At 45.5% G+C, this 21,496-nt stretch overlaps 1 protein-coding gene across 3 annotated transcripts in view; it reads right to left on the bottom strand.

Annotated features, from left to right (window-relative positions):
• Positions 1-1,191: 1,191 nt before the first annotated feature.
• Positions 1,192-21,496, bottom strand: part of FNBP1 (formin binding protein 1) — a 172,697-nt gene continuing 152,392 nt past the window's right edge. For 2 of the 3 annotated variants that reach the window (XM_053472820.1, XM_053472821.1), the window contains exons 7-16: positions 18,138-18,266; positions 17,599-17,745; positions 14,620-14,817; positions 13,201-13,383; positions 8,427-8,441; positions 5,409-5,536; positions 4,817-4,949; positions 4,034-4,155; positions 3,377-3,516; positions 2,829-3,007 (exon numbers count right to left, since the gene is read on the bottom strand). In XM_053472820.1, the coding sequence (XP_053328795.1) occupies positions 2,829-3,007; positions 3,377-3,516; positions 4,034-4,155; positions 4,817-4,949; positions 5,409-5,536; positions 8,427-8,441; positions 13,201-13,383; positions 14,620-14,817; positions 17,599-17,745; positions 18,138-18,266 (1,374 nt within the window). Of the gene's footprint in view, positions 1,332-2,828; positions 3,008-3,376; positions 3,517-4,033; positions 4,156-4,816; positions 4,950-5,408; positions 5,537-8,426; positions 8,442-13,200; positions 13,384-14,619; positions 14,818-17,598; positions 17,746-18,137; positions 18,267-21,496 lie in introns of those variants that run through there. The other variant, XM_053472819.1, reaches the window with a different exon arrangement.

The following is a 21,496-nucleotide window of genomic DNA, read 5'->3' as shown; positions in this document are numbered from 1 at the left end:
CACAGACACCAGGCACTCGTGTACAGCACGCGGGATCGACTCAAAAAGGTGAAACGAGGAGAAAAAGTAAAAAACGGAAGGCCGGACATCGTAAGAAGCGGACGGCGCTGAGCAAAGCTACAAGTACTTGGACACACGTGACTCGAGGTGTTGGATGGAATAACAGTCCCTGCTTAAAATCACCATGAAAGTCGTGTTAGTCAGAGATGTCTTGGTGGGTTAACTCGGCTACGAAGTGTTGCGTATGGAACCATTGGATTTCTGAGGTGTGAGAGATCGGTATAGTCTCTTCCGCTGAGCTGAGGTCCTGCGCAGTCACCATGTCCTGGAGGCCGGATCCATGAGCGACTCCATGTCTCAGCGGCCACTAATACTACTTAAGGAAGGGTTATTGCCTCCGAGTGTCTCCAAACGACTGCCACCACCCCTTTGACGTAGAAGCGTGTATTGGAAAATGGTGATGCATGTAGCATTCATGCGGCGGAAAGGGTAAGAAACCCAAAATAATTTAGGGTGACCCTGAGGTGAGCATAGGCAAGGAGACAGGGCGAGCATGCACGCTGAACAAATAGTGACCAGGTGTGAAAGGGCACTTAAGAGTTCCAACAAGACAGGGACAAGAAGCAGTGGACAGGGAAGAACGTGGTGAGGAAAGGGAAGAATGGAGAAAGCGTAGAAGAGGGGAGAAGTGGTAGGTCCAGGCTCTCTCATTCTCAAAGCAGGCAAAGTTTATTATTTACCCTTAAGACCTAGCTTTGGCTACTGTGGCCAGCTGAGACTGATGGGGATTGTAGTCGGAGAGCACAAGCCGACATCAGCTGTGCAGACGGTGCATCGGCTTTCCCACTCTTAAAGAAGACAACACTAAACCACTAATCGTACTGAACGGGTTTAAAAAAAATGTTTGTGAGACATCCAAAAACTGAAATCCACCTACTTCGTCTAAAACAATCTTATAAATATTCTACTTTTGCAATATATTAGGGATCTACTAATATAAAAATACATTTTCAAACATACTTTAAGGGTTAAAAGTATTTCAATGACTATCTGAAGAAGGAGGTCGTAGAATACACTATGGTAATTCCGGGGACTTTTTAAGGCCGTTATATTGAAATTGGTGATCAGAGAACCCGTGCCAACACACAAGCTGCCCACCAGGACCACGGAGACAGACAGGACGGGGGTGGGTGGCATGGGAGACATGGTTTAATTCAACTGACTTAAGTGCTCTTTTCTGCCTCGATTTGGGGACTGCGTGTGTGGGGTCTACATATTCCTTCTCTTTAAAGCTCGCCCCGAAGTCCTTGCACCATCACACCTTTAGGAATCTAGAACATAAACGGAAAAAAAAAGAAATCAGAGGTTAGAAATCGAAACACCCGGAACCAGCTGGGGCTTCATAACGGTAGAAAGGGTGAAATGCGCAGAAAGAGACGATACATGTGCTTATATGCAACAATCCTTATACAGAAGAGAGGGACAGACAGCACGCGGCCCCTACTGGGATGGATCGGGGGAACTCGGGTTCAATGAATGTGTTTTCATGTCCTTCTAGCCAATATAAATGAGAAATAGTCTATAGATATAATAAACCACAAGCACGTAAAAAAATAATGTTATTTATTACTGAAAGAACAGGAGCCTTAAAAATAAAACCACATTACATCGCCATGCGCATTATTACAGAGAGTGCGATATTCAGGGGTAAATTACCAACCGGGCAAAAGGGGCAAATCTCTGTTTTGTACTCTATGGCCGAGAGTTGATCCAGGGCTCTTTGTAGGGGGCTTTATATACGGTGAGCCGATAAAGACCCCAACATATTGATAAAAGTCCTTTTCGCAAGGTCAGTTTCTTATTTTCAAGACACAAATGTATATAAACACGCTGGAGAGGCCCTTTGTGACATTACTACCCCCAGAACTTTCCTGATCTTAATCTACCCAGCGCGCCGAAGTAAATGTGTATTTATAATAACAAGGGCAGAGAGGTCTCGCCAAAGGCATTGCTGGCCACTGGGCGCCCACGCAACTTGGTCTGTCATGCTTTAAATGCCAGTTACAAACATTCCGCAGGTCTGCAGAGACCCCGCAGCACGCGACCCTCCAGCTGTCCCCAGGCTACATGCGAAGGGTTACAGAACACGGGAAGTCGGGAGAGCGGCAGGTCGAATGCTTCTGGATTCTGGGGTCATGTCATGTATGGGGAATGCTTGTAACCGGTCATACTAAGTTAAACACTATTATAGAAACGTATACATCTTCTATAATTATTTGGTATTGCACAATTTTTCAAGATAAATTTCTGGATAGTATCCATTTATACGACTGCTTACAATTCAGTTGTTGCTACAAAGTATCAGGCGGTATAGAGAGGACTTCGCTTTAAATTGTAAGCTTGATCTTTGCTACGTTGTAAGAAGGGTCTTTGCATCCTTTTTGTATCCCTAGGTCTAAATTTATTCTTATAACCCATAATCTGTCTAATTCGCTAGAGATTTGTAAATCATAGTTAATAATTATTTGCCTCCTTTGTTGAGTAACCGCATGCAAAGCTGTGGGCATCAGCTGAAGTAGGTTTTAAGTGTGGTTCGCTGTCCGTTTAAATGGAGCCATAAACATGTAGAAAATGTAATGGAGGAAGTCACTCACTGCTATGTGTATTGAGAAGGTGGTTATGAAAAGGCAAATATTAATTAGCATAGGTGGTCCAACTGTGAGCAAGCATTATTAGCGTCTCCCAGGGTGGCCAGTGACTTGACTAATAGGAGCCGACCATCGTGTAAACCAAGAACACACCGACACAGACAGCGCGGACAGAAGGGATCAGATGTAAGTCTTGGCACCTTTGGCACTTCTGTCCAAATAAACTTCGATGTAGGATGTTGGAACATATCCTTCCTCATCCTCGTTCCTACGGATCCTCGTCCAGCCATCTCCTTTGTCCTCTTCTATGACGTTCAGTATTTCGCCTTCTGCTACGGATATGGTTCCTTCATTTTCACCTAAAGACACAAGGCAGACATCAGGGGCGCCGTAGTGGTGAAGACAGGAGGGGTAGAGGGCTGAGACCCCAAGCCCCAAGTTTAAGAGTTAAAATTTTAGAGTTTGTGGCATTGAGTCCTCAGCTGAACATCTGTAGGGATCTGGCAGATTCCGCTGCACTCCATAAACCTTCTTACAATCCCTAAGAGGGCCACCCGGTCCAGGATGGCTTATAAGTGATAGTTACATGACACGAACCCTACAATAACACACTGGGGATAGGACCTATAGTCACAACGATGAAGTCTCGATATACAAACTTAATTATCTATAAAGTAATATTAATGGGAGTTTGGGGAATAAAGCATTAACTTTTATAGAAATATTACCATCGAAAGGGTACAGAGCTTTACACGTTCCTATTGTAGGAAGCGGCTCCTCGTCATCGAAGTCGTCGTCGAACTCTGTTGGCGTCACCTTCACTTCGGTCTCCTGGCTGTGATCCTCCGTGTAACTGCCATCAGGGCTGCTCAAGAGAGGAAAGCACACAATCACTATAGCTACATGCTCCAGGACAGCGCGAGGCGTGCACACCACGTGTCCTGAACACGGGACGGTCTCACGTGATAAATGTCATTTATTTGGGACAAAGGCTTAATTTTAACCGCTACCCCTAAATAAAATAATCAGAGCGGCTCGGCATCTGTGTGCTGCCCAGAGAGGTTCTGGCTTCACACTTTTAGAATGATCACGATTGGGGTTATTTTCTGAATCCTTCATGGTGTGTTCGGCAACAACAAAAAGTGCAATGCAGCATTTTTGATTTATGTCTCGGATAGTCCGCTCATACATAATAAATGAGCCCGGCTCGCAGCAGCTTCCCCGTACACGTGATGTCCGCCCGATTCTGCTATCTAAACAATGTCTACGGCGTGAGTGTAGATGCAGCAATTCACTTAAGAAGGGGCTTTAAGGGCACCGACGCCACCCCCTTGGTTGTGTAGTTGTAGTCGGGGGCCTTTACCAGCCTGCCTGTTATACCGTACCTCTCTCGGTCTTGTGCACAGTTATTAACCGGTGGAGTGTTCTGGGATTCATAGAGCCCGCTCTGCCTGCGCGAGCTGTCATTCCTCACGGGAAGCCTTCCTTCTACCTCCGCCAGCCAGCCCTGCAAACACATTCAGATCTGTTGGGTAACTGAGCAAATTTGGTAGGAAAAGTAGTAAATATTGTTGGCTGCCATAATTTATAAACAGACAGGGATACGGGCTCAATCCTTACGAGTTATTTCATCATCAAAGAGACTAAACCGCCTGAAATAACATCGCTGGGAGGCGCACATCCCGGGTGTCTGCTACACAAATTGACGACTCTGTTACATACTGGTGCTGGTTTTAAACTTCAGCAAAATAAAGACTGAAATTATTAATCTGGGTCAACTGTTTTTAATTATTTTCTTTTTGGAGAGCTTCAGTCTGATAGGTCTATGGCTTCAGTCTCAGAGATAAAACTCTATGGTAGAGTGCTAGGCATCGTCTCTATGGTATAGGGCTCTGCTTTGATTTAAGACAATGAGCTCCCGTGGTACAGTACAGGCACGCAGCTCTATAGTACAGCTCCTTGGTACGGCGTCAGAGATGGCTGCTGTCTCGGCAACCACCTTTAAAGACGCAGAGAAGGGATGCAGCTCCACGGCCACCATCTAATAGCCACAGTTGTTGATGGAACGCAACTTCGCTTGTCTGCAAACTCCATCCCAAGGGGCGTTGTAATGGGGGGGATGTAATAGGCGTTAAAGGCTCAGACTTCACACTTCAGCTAAAACTTACCTCAAATTTCTGTGCCTCGACACGCAGTTTCTCAACGTTATTAGCAAGTTCCACCAGTTTCTGGCCCACGCTGGCCGCATCTCCCATCTGAGGATTCTTCGTGTACACATCCTTCATTTTTGTTAAGGCATCTCTGTTATTAAAAATAAAGGGTAATGGTGAACCAGGACAGGATAACTAACGAGCTCCTCCTATGACTGGTAATGCTATGTAAAAACACATCCATTGGGTTCATCTCCAAGAACAGAAAACGAGCATCATAAACATGCGTGATAAATCACTGCCAGAGAATACCTTACAATGTATTTATCATCGTTTCGTAGCACATTGGCTAGCGGGGGCACTTTATTGTACTCAAAGAGACACAAAAGCCGTAGACATTCAGCGTGTCCATAGACCAAGTCTCACTTCAGTCCATGTTGATCATAGGGGGCCAGGGACAGCATGTGACATGATACATACCAGCCATTTAATAACCGAGACATTCACATGGGCATCTACCTCTGACAGCATTTACTGTGACGAGCACGGGCGCTCGCCATTACAGACGCTCAATTACGGAGGAAAGGCTCAGCGATAAAGGTGACTCTACCTCTGATCTATCTCCTTCTGGATTTCTTTGTTCAGCTCATCCACCTTCTGCTGCAGCTTCTTACGCCTCTGCTCCGGAGGAAGGTTGCTGAAGTCCTCAGGTGTTGAGCCCTGGTTGAAACCAAAACACTGAATTGTCATGTTTACGATCAGTCCTTATCGCATGCACTATGAACATGCACCACATGCCAAATAATAGAGGGGGAGGAGAGGAGACTTCCACCATCAGACTTTTCCAATACACAGACGGGTAATATCAGGTTTAGATCCAAGCTGCCCAAGATTTTCGCAGGTTCTACGGGGTCAAAAGTAACAATATAACAAAATCTAGAGAGTTCTCAAGCAGGGAGGGTTCCATTTAAAGGCGACACGGAGCATGCAGGTTTGTTGGACAGCTCTGACCTGGCGTCTTCATCTGGGAAATGACTGAACTGCGCAAAATCTCACCCCATTTACACTTCTGCCGCTACTTCAAAAACATGATTGACAGGCTTCTCCCGGCCACCGTTTTTTGTCTGGCTTCGGAAGGCGATGTGTGCCGGTTCCCAGCCTGTCTCCTGACGCTATAACTCCCTTACAGCTCGTTACATGATGCTTTATTATTATTTATTGTTTTATATAGCGCCATCAAATTCCGTAGTGCTGTACAATGGGATCCACTTAACCCCTTGCCACTGGTTAAAGAAATAGAGAGTATGGGATGACTCCAGCCAATTACCCACCTGTTCTCTCGGTTATGTCCCGGTTATTAAATCTGCTAGTTAATCAAGTAATGGCCAACAAGCAAACATCCCTATATGCGGGCTAGATCTCGGGCTGCCCAGTGTAACAAAGTATTGGATATTCTCACGGATTTTACAGCAGACATGAAAGCGAGATGCATTTAATGCCTGCAGTGAAGGTTTCTAAATTAAATCGGGATTATTATCTCATTACAATACAACGTGTAATAATGGTCGGTAAGCAGCGTGATGCATCCGGTATTACTGCTTATTGTACTGCATGTAGTTGGCATCTGTGGTCGTTCCCTTTCCAGCCACTAGATGGCGCCCTATGAAAGCGCATTCGCTTCGGAGTTTAACTGCAGGACGATTGATATTGAGCGAGAACAAAGCTCAGCAATCCGAGCCAAGAGACGCTACCAAAGTAAACACGGTCGTATAAATAGCATTAACCGGATAACCCACGGCTTTAACGGTAACGGATAAAACACTGAACAGCTCTGTATAATAAGCATCTTCTACACTCGCAGTCATAGTAATGTGTATTGTTTTATATAGCGCCCAGGGCCGGCCCGACAATGGAGCCGAGTGGGGCAACCGTTCCAGGCGGCACTTTTGAAGCCGAGTGGTCAGTACCCGCTCGGTGCCCCTCTCTCTCTCCTCTGCGGCGAGTCTCCCTGTTAGGTCTCGGTGCCGGCTTGTAATGCTGAGTGCCGGAAGATTTGGGGGGGGGGGGGGCTTGGCAGGCAGCATTTTGCCTTGGGCCGGCCCTGATAGCGCCATCATACTCCGCAGCGCAGTGCATTGGGTCATAACCACCCATCCGCTCTAAGGAAAGCCTTCATTCATTGATATAAAGAATCGGGTATGTGGGGTTTCGGCAGACAAACCCACCCAACATATCAAATGGCCGATAACAATGGCGGCCCCTGGCTTAAATGGAGTTTATTGGAACTAAAGTGAATACTCTTTCCCTCAATACTAACCTACATTACTGTATATAACACTAAATGCCCAAAGAAAAACATTTTACAGACATGGTTTCATGCAAACAGAAACTGATTTGCTCTCAGCTCCTCGTACATAAATCTAAAAAGTGCTCTTTTTGTGATACGAGACGCAGCCGGTGACCACTTGGATCACACAGATGATTTATTGTTGGACGTCTCTTCTCCACCTCGGTGGACATCACGCTGTGCCATGTAATAACTCCAGAAGATCTTCCTACACAGGGTTTAGATTATCCACGAGGTCTCTCCCTGGAAACGTTTGAATTTAAATAGCAGACGTCCTTTGGATTATCTGCAGAGAACTTAGTAGGCGGCTGTAACCAGATGTTAAAGCGATACGGGGCCGTCTAGCAGAACGTCTGCGCCAGCTTTTGCATGTATTAATGTTGGCCGAATGAGGTGCTTCTGTTCAGTTTTCACCCATTTGAGTGCCAGACGAGTGAGAAAAGCGATAAAAAAAGTGGACTATGACCGCTGGACTACTATTCCCACAATGCCCAGGGCAACGTAGAACGCAAAGTCCCTCAGGGGCCCTCAGAAGTTAAAAAAAACTGTACAAAAGTGCCATACAGCTAGGGTGGTAGCCCATCGGCAGGGTCCTCAACCATCCATGATTCTCACACCCCTGACCTTTAGAGCAGAAGATGCGTTTAAATGTCTCCTCTCAGGTAATGATCTCCTGCTAAGTCCGCAGGTCTCCAGCGCAGCTGCTTTTTGCTGCAGAACTTAGAAAAACGCAAATTGTTATTGATTTAGAACGTTTTACGTTAACCCGGCAGAAGCGCAGATTGTGGGGGTTTTGCCCCGAAACACAGCGTTTGCTTGTTAGGTACCTGATATGGTTTAATGCGTCAGTCGGTTAATAAAACTCGGTTTGCTTGTTAGGTACCTGATATGGTTTAATGCATCATTCGGATAATAAAACTCGGTCAACACTCACGTGATTTACGCACCGACACGGTGGGGCAAATCATTCCTCCGTAACGAGTGTGGGAACGGGAGAACACAAAACACGACAACTCACACACAAACACATGCAGTGATATGAACAAAGCACAGGGGGTGTCATCAGAGGCACCACCATATGGAAAACTGCGTTTGGGGTCTTTAAAAAAAGCTCAAAAACAACTTTTATGAGGCGAAAAACTAAAAATAACTCAAAATTATCTAAATGACTGTAATAAAATATATGATTGTGAAATAAAGATCCAGCTGCATCTGGTGGTGCCTCTTGACAAACGGAAAAAAAATGAACAATTTGGTGCCGCATGGCGACACGGTGCTTACCAGCTTCAGAGAAAGCTTCGTGGTATAATTGTAGGACCGGGAGATGAAAAGAGAAGGAGGAAAAAAAACAAAACAAAAAGAAAAAGGAGGGAAAAAGAGAGAAAAAAAAAGCAAATCAGCAGAGGATGAATTGTTGTTCTGTATGTTAGGAATCGGGGCTATTTTAACAGAATATACTAATTGGGTGAGAAAAATGCAACATCCGGCGGAACCTGTGCAAAAGTTCAAAGGTCGGAGGCCCACAAAGCCACAATGGAGGCTCGTATGTTATTACTGGTTGGGCTTATTGTGCTTGGCCGAGCTCCACAAGTCGGACTGCGATGGAAGGGACAGCGAGAGGCAGATAATTGTTCTGCGTTGTTTTGGTTGGACGCGGTTCACTTGGACCCAGCACCCCCTCTTATACTGCAAGCAAACAAACCTTCCTACCGGGTTGGTAACGCTCCTCACGCCTCGCGGCACGAGCGCGGCTCTAAACCGTTTTGGGGTTACGGTTCTAACGCCTTCAGCTGGAGAAGATAGCTGGTGGAGAGGACACATGGCAGCCCATCAAGCCATAACCGAACATGTAACACTGGGTTTGCGACACCGGTCGCCGGGTAGCCTTTGGCTAGCAGGAATTTGCAGGATTGCATGCCATGAATCCGATGGAATATGGAGGGACGTTGTGAGGAGCAGCTGGAGCTCGTCTGGTTTAATGATTACTTTAAACATTAGCAGAGTTACTGGGGAGAAATCACCATAATTAGACATTGTGAGCGCCAATAAGTGCCGGGCACCCAGAAAATATCATATTAATCCATTCGCTTCCCTACGCGTGTAAATGTACTGAAAACGGCCAAACGATACCCTTAGGATATCACTTCATCCCCACAACGCTCCGTCTGCAAGGACTCCAACTACTGTAGAATAGGATACTGGTGAAGCTCAGCATCGTGGCTGGCTGAGGATGATGCGAGTTGTAGCTGCCAGCAGAAGCGGGTTCATAGTGCTGGCGTTGATGACACAGGCATCAAAAAACGGTTAAAGGCCCCGTTCGACCTTCACCGCGCCATTGTGCGTCTGGAGAACGACGGCTGCCATGCAGTTAGCGGGGCGAGTGACAGATGGCGAAGAGCTGCTGCAGTGACAGGCAGACGAGAATACAAAACACACGCACGCACCTCATCACTAACGCACACGCTGCTTCTGGGAAGGGAAGCGGAGCCCTCCTCATTACCTTTCTGCTTTAGGATCAAAAGGTCCCAAGACAGCTGACCCCCAGTCTACTAAACAAACACCCCGACTCCTTATCATACTGCCTGTGGGGAAATAATAGACCGGCTCAGTCTTAATCACCCAGCCAGACTAATGAACGTCTTCATTAGCATTGCCATAAAGCATCAGCTCAGTGCGGTGATTCAGCAGGAAAGGTCACCCAAACTATCACATGACTGACAACAACCGCGGCCGCCGGGTCTGCAGATAAAGGGAACAAAATGAGATAAAACCAGCTAGTTGTTTTTTTCCCCCCTTCCGCTGTGAGATAACGAGAGACCCAGAGAGTTATCTCCTCTCCTTCCTGAACACTCTTCCTCCCCGCTGTATAGTTTAACGTCCGCTCACCTCGACCTTCCTACCAAACCATGTTATAAGAGCCGGATCCGATAACGTTAACCTGCGCGATCATCCTACGGACGCCTTTCTTCCCCGTTTCCTGAAGCGCACATCCAAACTTTACAAATAAATGTCAGCCATGATATTAATCGGTTACTCCACTAAAACCAGCGTCCAAGGATTCGTTTATCTGCCGGCTTTTCTTCCAATCTCAATAATCTCCATTTGCTCCGAGGATTTACCGACCAATTAAACGGCTTCTTGTGGTCCGACGGAGATTAAGGATTATATGTGAAACACACCCCCCCATAAACACCACGCATGTGACATGGCCGGGGCGGGGGGCACTTTTTAAGGGGTGTGGTTAGAGGTGGGGCTGGGGGTGGGGCTTCACAGACGGGATTTTTAAAATGTATGTAATGTTGTTAGTAGAAGAATGTATTTTATTTATATAACTTTATTTATAAAGCCATTTCCTGCTGTTTTTATACACATTATCGGGGCTTTTAGGGCCGTAGAACCCTGCGATCCCCTCATACCCAGCAAACATTCTGCTCTGACGTATGCAGGCAATGATCCCCTCGGGGGGTCAAATGCGCCCCTTTATTGGAACAGTTTCGAATAGTTGGACCAACAAACCTGTGAACTTTTGCGCGGATCCGACACATTTTTGGATCAGAATATACGAATGTGTACAAACAAATGGTCAGGAACGCAGACAATTCCTGAAGATCACCTAACAAGCAGCAGCTAATACGCACACGGAGACGACACGGTTACCGGCACATCACTATGGGATCCTCGGTCACTCGGTGACGCACACGGAAACATTACAAGCTCTGTAAGCCGCTTGGCTACCGCTCACAGGAAAGTTTTTTTGTGACACACGTAAATTGTGATGGTTTCTAACATGTAACACGCTACACGTATACATTAGTTCTCAGTACGTCTCTATATATCACACAGGACGATATGCGGACTCCCGACACAGAGCTCACAAGCCGTGGAATGCGCTCACTCCCTCTCTGGAAGAGGATCAAATCTCCGGCAGATTAGGAGCTCGTTGGAATGTAAGAGAGGAAAATTAAAAAGGGGGTAAAGTTCTTATGCGGACGATATTTAGGGGCTGATCGGCTGTCCGATCCCTGGCCACTGTGGCGGCAATCCCAATGATAACTTATCCATATATATATATTTTTTTTTTTATTACCTGGGACAAATGGGACCTGTAGGACTAGGAAATCATTTTTGTTTAGCAGCTAAACCTTTGCATGTGGTTTGAGGACAGCGATTTCAGCCTGGTGATATATCCAGAACCACGCACAGCTCCGCACATTCAGTAGCACAAGATGAAGAGCAAGAAGCTGACGCTCCAATCCATTATTAACAATCATTTATGTTAAGCTCGGGCTCTGCAATCATCATATGTTTGGGGCTGAATTTATCCAACCCTCTAAGTGCAGGAGGGTAAGCGATACATTGCTAGGCAATAGTTTGCAAACCCCACTCGCACATGAAGGGTTAAACCCATCACCGGTGGATCTGACAGTTTTTGGTGTCTATACGGCTGGCGGAGGGCTTTTAAACGGCTGCCGGTGATGAGAGGGAACGGCCTTTAAACCCACGCCAGCCGGTGATCTGGAAGCGGGGGGCTATGCTCGGGTACTGGTGTTAGTGACGGCAAGAGCTGGCTGGCGGTCCATCACAGGCAGACTTACAACGTATTCCCTGGCCTCAAAGGCACAGGTGGGCTTCCCTAAAGTCCTCTTCATGATCCCTTTGTGAAAATACACAGACTGAGTCTGCTGGGAAAGTCGGCAAGAAAACAAAAACAAAAAAGGGTTAATCGAGCCCGTAAACCCTAAATTATTATTCTTTGGGTGCCCCAGCCTCTGTATGTCTCTGTCCATGTTTACCTTTATGCACCAGGACACCGGGGTGTCCAAAGTGACCATGGTGGTCTACTGGGGGGGGGCGGAGATGTCTCTCACCCGTTCCCCACAAATATGCAAGATAATGGTTTCTGTTAACTAGAATGATTACGTTTTTAGCAGGGCTGCTTTTAAAGACGTCGCTTTAAAGAGAATCATGGGGGATTTGTTATTCAAGGCCTTTCACACCAGACTAACCTGTACTACGAGAAAAAGCATGGCACCTACCTATATTTATTAGAAAATTAATTAACACCCTACTTAAACCCCCTTCATTTAAAGGAGTTTTACTTTCCTGTTGATTGAGTTTATGTTTTTGGTCCTGTTCTTCTAAAATGGCCAAGTTCTTTTGTACGCAGCTAAATCCTCGTGTGTCTTCCAGTATCATCAACGTAACTGGAAACGTCTTCTAGCAGAGCGAGTATATAGTATATAGAGTATATAGACCCCGTGGTGAGTGACGTGGGTGCGGAGTACTAATAAAAGGGAGAAAAGCTGTGGTGTGGAGCCCTCAGAAGACATGTCCAGCTCTCCTTCATGAAGGACGTTGAAGCGCAGACAATGAAATCTGCCAAACCAGCAGCTATCAGAAGATACTCATCTGTTGAAACAGCATCAATAAAAATACTGCCTACCTCATTAAGATAAGCGTATAGGTGGAAGATTAACCTTTATAGCAAACTACATTTGGGCCAACCGAGCCTTAACATACGGACAGGAACGTGAGCCAATACACCCTGTAGGACCAAGAATGGATGTCCAACGGAAAGAACTCCAAAACCTAAACACTCGATGGTATAACTAATTATCCGTTGATCATCCTGGGAGGATTGCAAACAATCACTATTTCAGTTTCCATTGAAGACGGATACTTCTTGTAGCTCTGTTGGGTGTATAAATAACTGACAGGGGGCAGAAGATATCGCATGGGTCAGGTAGCCACTACCCCCGTTTTTTTTGCGCTACACCAAACATGCTACATGTCCTCCAGCTACTTAATTCTAAATTAACTGACCAGCTGGGGTCTAAAACCCACCATCAGGGTCTAGTAACGCATTCTTAACACCACAGTCCTGTCTATATAGACCTTGCTTGGCGGGAGAAGCCTTCGCAGGATTAGAGACACACAGGAGGGTCCAGGTAACGACAGGATAAAAAAACAAGCTCTTTACGACCAATTCGTGCAACAGAAAAACAAGGGGGAGATATAACCAGTGATTGGGAGAGATAAGCTTAGCGCAACTTACCCCACGCTTTAGACTTCGGAAGCAGTGGATTTTGGGTTTGGAGGTCATGAAGTCGTTGAAGCGATGGGAGAGGGGTTCCTTTGGCTGCTTGGGAGACTGGGGGCCATTTGGAACAGCACAGGGTGAGGCAGAGGCAGGGGGTGGAGGAGGGGGCTGATGAGGGGACGTTAGAAGGGACATAAGCTATGTATAAGAGAAGGAGTTGTGATAGAACACAGAAATCGAATTCAAAAAAAGGAACGGAGGTTGGAAAAAAAATGAAACAAAACAAAAAAAAAAAACACAAAAACACGAAATGAGGATTAAACAATACATATTCCAAACCAAGGAAACGAAAAATAATATATATATACAAAAAAGTTTTATAACCACATTTATAAATAATGCTCATGGTTTGGAAAGGAGCGAAGAATGAAGCTAAACACGGTTAATAAAAGGTGGATGAACATGGAGAGTTATTTGTCTGATCAAGTCTTTGGCAGCAGAAGAAAAGCCATGCCAGCAGAGCCATGCAAGCAGCATCCAGAGGGGCCAGCGTCAGACGTGTGTTTGGCGTGTACGCAAAGCAGACCCATCTGCCACAACGGGGGGGCAGAACGCTCTTTTTTCAATGTCTGCTTTGGTTACCATGACCTAACCACGGTCACTACAGCGCGTGGGGAGCCGTTATTATCACACCAATGAAAGCCATCTAAGAGAGAAAGAAAGGTCCTTGGGTGTCCACGCATAAACATGCAACCGCAGTGAAAAACGAAATAGAAACCAAGAACGATGAAATTTCCACCCAAGCTGATGCCCCGGCTTTCTGCAACGGATCGCGTGCGCCTGTGCATTAATTCTGGGTCGGTAAAGTTACGTGGGGAGGTTCACACCTAGCGTGATCTCGCACGAGGGGTCGGAAATACCGCACTTGGATGCCACAAAGCATGATCCATTGATCCCCAGGTTACAAAAGCCCACTTGGAATGTTAGAGATAAACTAAGACCATTCAAAATGACTTCAACAACTAACGGTGGAGGGATTCTCATTCAACGGTCCAAGACGTGGAGCGGATGAGCGTCAGGGATGAAGGCGTCATCGCTGGCAAACGTTAATATGATGATGAAAGCACCCGACCACCTATCAAACACCACCAAAGAGCGTCCACCCAGAATTATGCCGCGTTTATAACCATCGGTATAAACACTGGTGGAAGGGAGAGCTGTTAGCATGCAGTTTATGAATGAAAATTAATCCAACAATGTTGTAATAATAAAAGGAAAACAAACCATGATGCACACAAAGAGCCTTGATCATAACAAACACAAACTTAATTGAACAATTTGATTAACTAGGGCAAAAAAATAAACAAACGTTACATTCTATAGAATTCTGTGAGTGAGGGTCTAGGGGAGCCGGCTAGTCCTGAAAATCATTACCTTGTTTTTCTTGATGAAGGGCCACAGTTTGCCACGGGATTTACCCGGGACCTTTGGGTCGGATTTCCCATCGGTCTTTGCGTTAGTCAGACTGGTGTCCGAAACCGTGCGCTTCATGGCCTGCGTGAAATCCTCAAACTCAATATCTCCTGGAGGTTCAAACCCAGATTTAAAGGATTCTACGACCATCTGGGAGTCCTGAAAGAAAAAGCAACATAAGTTGATTGCATGATTTCATGACCAATAATATAATTTGTTGTAATACGTATTTCTATAATGCGTAAAAAAAAATAATTCTGGATCCAGCCAACTGCCAAGAGTCGCATACAAGGACACCGCCAACCTTAATGCGAGAATGTGTTAAAAAAAAAGTGCAAAATCCCCCATTATACTTCAAGAGGTGCTTAGGAACAGAGAGGAAACCAGAAAGGATCGAGTCCGCACTGCAGTCTTGTGGTTCCGGTGTTTTTTCAGTGTTTACATTTCACGACTCCACGCTGCGGTCGGATTAAAAACCTCGGCCCTATGATTATGTTTTCAGGCACTTGAGGAAACTGAGCCGCAAGGAGTTGCTCTTAACTAGCGACTGGCTTCCACCGCTGTAAACGTAATCGGAGGGATTAGCAAACCTCGGTAATAATCCAGGAATTATTCTCTTTTTAACGTGCATAGAATTTAGGCAAAAGCAGAGTAGCTGCTTTTAATGCCTCTTCGGCAACCATTTTTTTTTAGTGTATCCACTATATCAGAGTTATATATATATGTATAGTGAAAATCCACTGGGTTGGCCGACAAAGGGTTTCGGCTCCAATTAGCTCATATGGAGAACAGCAGCTTTCAGTCCCAATCTTTTTAGCGGTCTAAATCCTTTCCATGTGACAAGCAGAAGACGAAAGCTCCCTATACGGCTTTGTTCCAAACAATGCTTCCAAGTATCTTGTGCGGATGGATCCAAATCACCCTTAACAAGTCACATTTATCTTTTTTTTTTTTTATTAGGAGATCAACATAATGCACAATGTATCATTAATAGGTTAAGTTCACATGGATCTCACCAAGTAACTAAGTCACCTAACCAACGCGTTTCTTTGTAAATACGGTCTTTTATTCAGTACAATGCGGTAATGGAGGCTTTAACATATAAATAACTTTGTTGAATGTACGCCGGGGGGAATGCAATCTTCGTCGGTACCGGTAACATTTCGCTACTTCCTGTTCAGAGCGAGGATTAACAAAGTAAAGTTTGGCAATGACGCAAATGTGTATGGAAGACAAGGCCCACGTGAAGAAAAAAAGTAAAGTAAAAGCACCCCAGCCGAATAAGCCTGTTGAAGCATACAGCACAGATAAATCATCTCTGGGAATAAATAGTAAATGATCGTACTGACAGTCTGTGGATAACAGGAAAACGCCACTCGCTGTTACAACAAAAAATATCAAAAAAGCAGAATTTCCTCACGCTCCCTACTGACCCAGACAACAGATAACTGGGTTAGAGGAAAAGCGCTGGTGAGCGATAGCAGATCCCGGCTCAGGAAGGAACTGGGAGGCCTGGCAGCGATATCTGTTGCTTAATGCCCCTGGTCTTGGAAGCTGCCCAGGGCAGGATGTCCAGGGAAGAGCAACGCCAAGCAGTGTATGCCCCCTGACTCGTGGGCAACGGATAAAACGCAAATGTGGCTCTTAGAAGGAACAGATCTGGCCACCAGCAGCCTTATCTGCTGTACCGGCGGCCGGCTTCTAGAGATGACGCAGAAGTCCGCTGTCCACGCATGAACATCCGTCTATCAAGCCATTGCTGAATCACACGGCCATGATCATTGGATAGCAGCAGGATTGGTCCCAACAGGGCTTCTTTATCCAATAAGAAATAAGATGATACAGTTTTATCCTGGGCCCATCAACCCAAGGAATCCAGACTGGTCTCCAAGACAGACATATGATGCCAGCCAGTGAGACGTACCATAGCAAGCCTTCTTTGTTATTCTACTTTTCAACACTTAAACTGTACCAATCGTAAACTTCCTTTGTGAATAAGACTGTGGAGGAAGATATGAGCCGTCTAACGAAAGCCTTAAATCCACCGTACATCCATGTAAAGCAATAGCGTCCGGGTAAAACCGCTTACTGTAACCCACGTCCTGGTTAGTTCTAGCCGGTGATATTGTTTCAGTCTTTAGATTTTAGCTCATTGCGTGATTCGAGCCACGAGTCCGTGTTGGAGCCTTCAGGTTGCTTGAATCATGTCTGGATCTAAGAGCGCGCCGGGAAACTATTACGCTCATTTGGTAAGCAACTCAATCCTCCCCGTCTTGTAGCAACTTGGAAAAAACGGAGTCGACTACTCCAAGTTTGTTAAAAGCGACAAATAATGCTACAAACTTGTTTTACTTGGCAGCTTTGAGTTTAATTTCTTTCTAAGAAATATCCGATAAAGAGAAACACAGACCAAAGATCAAGTTCTAGCGCAAAATTCTCTATATGGGGCAGTCAGGAGGAATATTCTGTTTGTTTCCATGGTGACTACTCCACATTTAGAATGTTTGGCCAACAAATATGGCTTTCAATTGATGAAATGCTAATGTGCCTATTTATGCCATTAGCGCTGACATTACGCCACACGGCTCACGATACTGTGGTCTGGCTCAATATTCACAGCCCTGACTGATAAGCAAAATAAATGAGCATTTTAATAACAGGGGGTGTATTGGGGAGGAATAATCACGCAGAACAAGAAGTCAAGACAGCGGCTCTAATGATATCCCCATCCAGGCTGGGGTTTCTAATAAACACGGGTGGCTTATGTGTATCTATTAACACCATTCCATTAGCATAACGAATTGTAAAGCGAGTAAAAAAAAAAAGCCAAGCCACTCAAATCATTATAATATTCAATATGCTCTGCTTGTATAGGTCTGCTGCCCGTGTAAATGTTATACGTTTGAATTATACAGGTGCACGGGTAGAACAGACGCTTACCTGCTTCACGTTGATGGACTCTGCCGCTTTCGTTATTCCGTCGAGACATTTGCCAATGATTGGGACCACTTGCCGGTCGATGTCTGAGTATGTTTTCAGGGAATCCCCCAGCCTTCCTATCCTCCGCTCCTCCATGTCTTGCAGTTTCTAAGGAAGAAGTAGCATTTTTAAGCACGACACACGTGTTGGCGGCAGTTCTGGATCATTTAGTCATTAATCAAATTACTGAATGTGACAAAAGCAGACAATGACGAAAAGGAAAAAAACATATTAAATGAATTAATATTTATTTAATTAATGTTTGCTCCATTATCTTCGCGGGTCTGATAACTTCCAACTGGAAGTCACGTGACACAAGGAGTCTGCATTGATAGGTTGGAAGCCTCTGTGGCCATGGCAGCAGAAACCACTTGAATGTTTAGTATTGTTTTCATGTGTTTTATATGATTTATTAAGGAAAGGGAATTCTTACAATCGTCGCTATTAACACCGAGAAGCCAACGGGCTGGAAAGCATTTTTCTGGAAGTGATTTGGTTACCTGAAAGATGTTTGGGATGTGCGTGTAGTAGTGATCGTGCTGCTCCTTGTTAAACTTCTGTAAGACGGAGGAGTAATCTCCTTTACTGTCGTCCGCCATCTGGTGACGTATCTGGGCTTGCTGTCGGGCCTGCGAAGGAGAAAGCTCTGGTTTGTATCATCTACGTCTAAGACGCCAGAAAAACCCACATCCTTCCCTGTTATCCGTTACCCGTTCAGACCGAAAGGGTGGTGTTTCTGTTGATTCTGGTGAATCTGTTGCAAAATGCAGTAGAAATTGCCGCAAATTTTGTTAAAACGCACTTTGTGACACTCAGGGGGCTGTGTCGTGGAGGAACAGTCTGTCGTTTAAAGGGACAGCACAGGTTAATCGTTACGATTCAGAAAGCAGTATGTGTCCGCCTGTCCGTCTGAACAGGTTATGTATACAAAGGGTGCAAAGCTTACAATTCGACCTGATCTTAAAGTACTTCTGCTGATTGGACGGCTCCTCTGGTCCCTACACGCTAAATGATGATCAAGAATCCGTCGTACCGCGAGCCACAGCCTGACGGGTGCAAGCCGCCGGTACTTGTGAGCCATGAGCTCAGTGGCTGGGTGTTTTCATCTCTGCAAGTCCCAAAACCGGGCTCTCGTTCCCTGACCTGGATACACAGACAATGGTTTCCGGACAACAAACCTCTGAGAAATACCAGCAGATGGAACAGTTTATTCACGAGAAATGGAAACTTGGCCCAGACGCCAGGAGGCTTCAGAACTCTGCAGGGACAGAAGTGGCCAACGCTCTCCAGAGCCTTAGAGGCTCAGCTAGGAGGTCTGGCAAAGAGACGCATGAGCCCAGAACTCGGGACGATCGCGATTCACGCTACAGAACCCGTCACCAAGAACCAGAGCAAAACTCTTTCTTCAACAGAGATGTCAAAGCCAGCCAAGAGATAGCGACACTCCAATACATTTTGCTCCCGACGGACGTCTCTCCTTAGTCTTTTTAATTAGTGGTGGTGCAGCCAGATGTTGTCGGGAATATTAATTAGAACATGCAAAATCCCTAAAAGACAATTCATATCATTACCTCGTTTTAAATAACGGTTGGGCTCTCAGCGAGTGAATGAATGAAGAGAATGTTTCTAGCTTAAAAAGCCAATTTGAGAAGTTTCTTGCCGAGATATGGGTTTGATTTAAAGGGAAGTAAAAGGAAGAGATGGCTCTTGGAAACTTTGTATCTTCCTGCGGCTTTATCCCAATCGCGTATAGGAAATGCGTCAGCCCCATTCACACTGCGTTACGGAGAGAAGACCAATCCTGGACTTAGTGTTCTCTACCGTACAGCAAACGGCCGTCCACCATGTTTGATTCCGTATGACAAACCAAGCAGAACCGTGTCAATTGTTCAAAATTCTAACAATGAAATAATGAAACTGCCTCCATTAATTATTCCTATATGATTGTATATAGTGACTTTTTCTCACTTTTTATGAAGAGAACGGTGGCTTGTACATTCTAACCCCAGGGACTCGGCCAGCCTGCCGTCGACTCACCTACGTACAATGCGTTATATACTTGTCGCATTGAATTATGTATGTACAGTATGTGCAAACACACACATATCAGCACACGTTGCGTTGTCATCAGTGAATATCAAGTATCTACATTCTGAGCTCATTCCGCGCATCAACGTCTGCGCTAAACCATTATATAACTCCACGCAGAAGACTTGGCTGTTCTATGCTGCGCAGGGACGGCCAAGATGATTTTTTTTAAGAGAAAGACAAGCTCGGACGGCACGCCTCTGGGAGAAAGCAGGCTGCGGCAGACTGTTTTTTATCCGGGGATGATGAGATCATATGGAATAAAACTCTCACCGATCCAGACAGGCACCCTGCCTTCCTACTACTGCATTCCTTTCTGGGGAATCGGAGATCCAGCCCCACGCTCCCAGAACAAGCATTTAACAACCGTGCTCCGCTTCTGCGTGACGCTCCACTTATTGGCTGCCCAAAAAAAGCCCCGTGGGGATGCCGACGTTCTGCCCCCACCTCCGAGATTAACCCTTCAAGGACCAATTGCCAAGGCAATATGGCCCCTAAAGACTGTATTATGCCAGAGAGTTGCATGGAGGAATAAAGCGAAGACTGATGGCGCTTCTTAAAAAGGCGTTGGAATGATTGGATAAAAATGCCAAAAAGTCTCGTCTCGTAACATTTACCCACCGCTCTGTACTTCTCCCACTAGGCTGCTTTTCATTAATCCCCTTTATAATTGTCGCACGCGGTGGTTATGATGTAATAGGCAATTTGCAACAATAAAAAAATGACAACAAACGTTACCATCAGATCCTTAATCCTAAAAAGTAATCTTTTCATTCTAATAAATACACTTAAACAATATATAACCTTGTAAGCTTCCAATGGATCTGGTAAACATTACATTATTACAGATTAAAATAAGCAATGCATGAGAGCAGCCTTCTTCACTCCCTGCTCTCAGGACTTGCATGTTTATTCCTCCCCGTTGTATTTTATCTCCCTTTTTAATAAAGAAAAGGGGGCTTGCTTGCCACCATAGGTGGGGGTAAATGCTATTTGTATTATTGATCCTGTAACAGCTCTTCTTTCCGAGCCCCTCAACACGACGACCAAACCGCCTTTGGTTCTCACATGGGGCCTTTAAACCTCTTATCTCCAAATATCTGCTTTATTATCCCCCCCCCTGGATTGGCAGATCAGCCAGTGCAAGGCTACCCAGAACCGGATCAATGGTGCCCATTATGTGCAGAAGGTAATGAAGGATTTATCCTTCCAATTAAGACACCGAGCTGTGGTCTGTTTCCTGATCTCCGGTCAAGGAGCTCGCAGCCCAGAATCCTACTTTGTGAAATCGGCCTCCAGCTTCTGGTGTGAAAAGGCGAAGCTGCGGTGCCGGGACAACAGTATGGAGATGTGAAGTGGCGATTTGCATACTTATTTGCATACCAATACCCAGCATGCCTCTTGCAGCTGCCAACTGTGATTTAGCGGGGTTAGAGCCAACATCTGGGAGTCCAATAAAAAGCGGCGCCGAAGATTTAATGGCAGGCGATCAGCAGCGGGGACGCCAATAAAACAAATGTGGCAAGGGTTGTGGGAATCCTAAAAATCTACGGGGAATGGTTACGTTAATGGAATTTTTATTCATGGTCACACATTAACCTTAAGTCTCCCGGGCCATACAGTACTGAAGAGCCAGGCGGATAATGTCCTCCTACCTTACGGGGTGATAGCGGTGATGTGCGTGTGTTTTGTTGGTGGGGAGGAATTACAGTGTTTTGGAAGCTGACAGGTGGGCTTTAGGTGGGCTTGTATTCTGGAAACACAAAATCCT

This window comes from Spea bombifrons, chromosome 8 (genome assembly GCF_027358695.1).
Source record: "Spea bombifrons isolate aSpeBom1 chromosome 8, aSpeBom1.2.pri, whole genome shotgun sequence".
In the NCBI taxonomy this organism is placed as follows: Eukaryota; Metazoa; Chordata; class Amphibia; order Anura; family Pelobatidae; genus Spea; species Spea bombifrons.
Note: the sequence above shows the minus strand (reverse complement) of the source record. Positions and strands in the feature narration are given on the sequence as shown.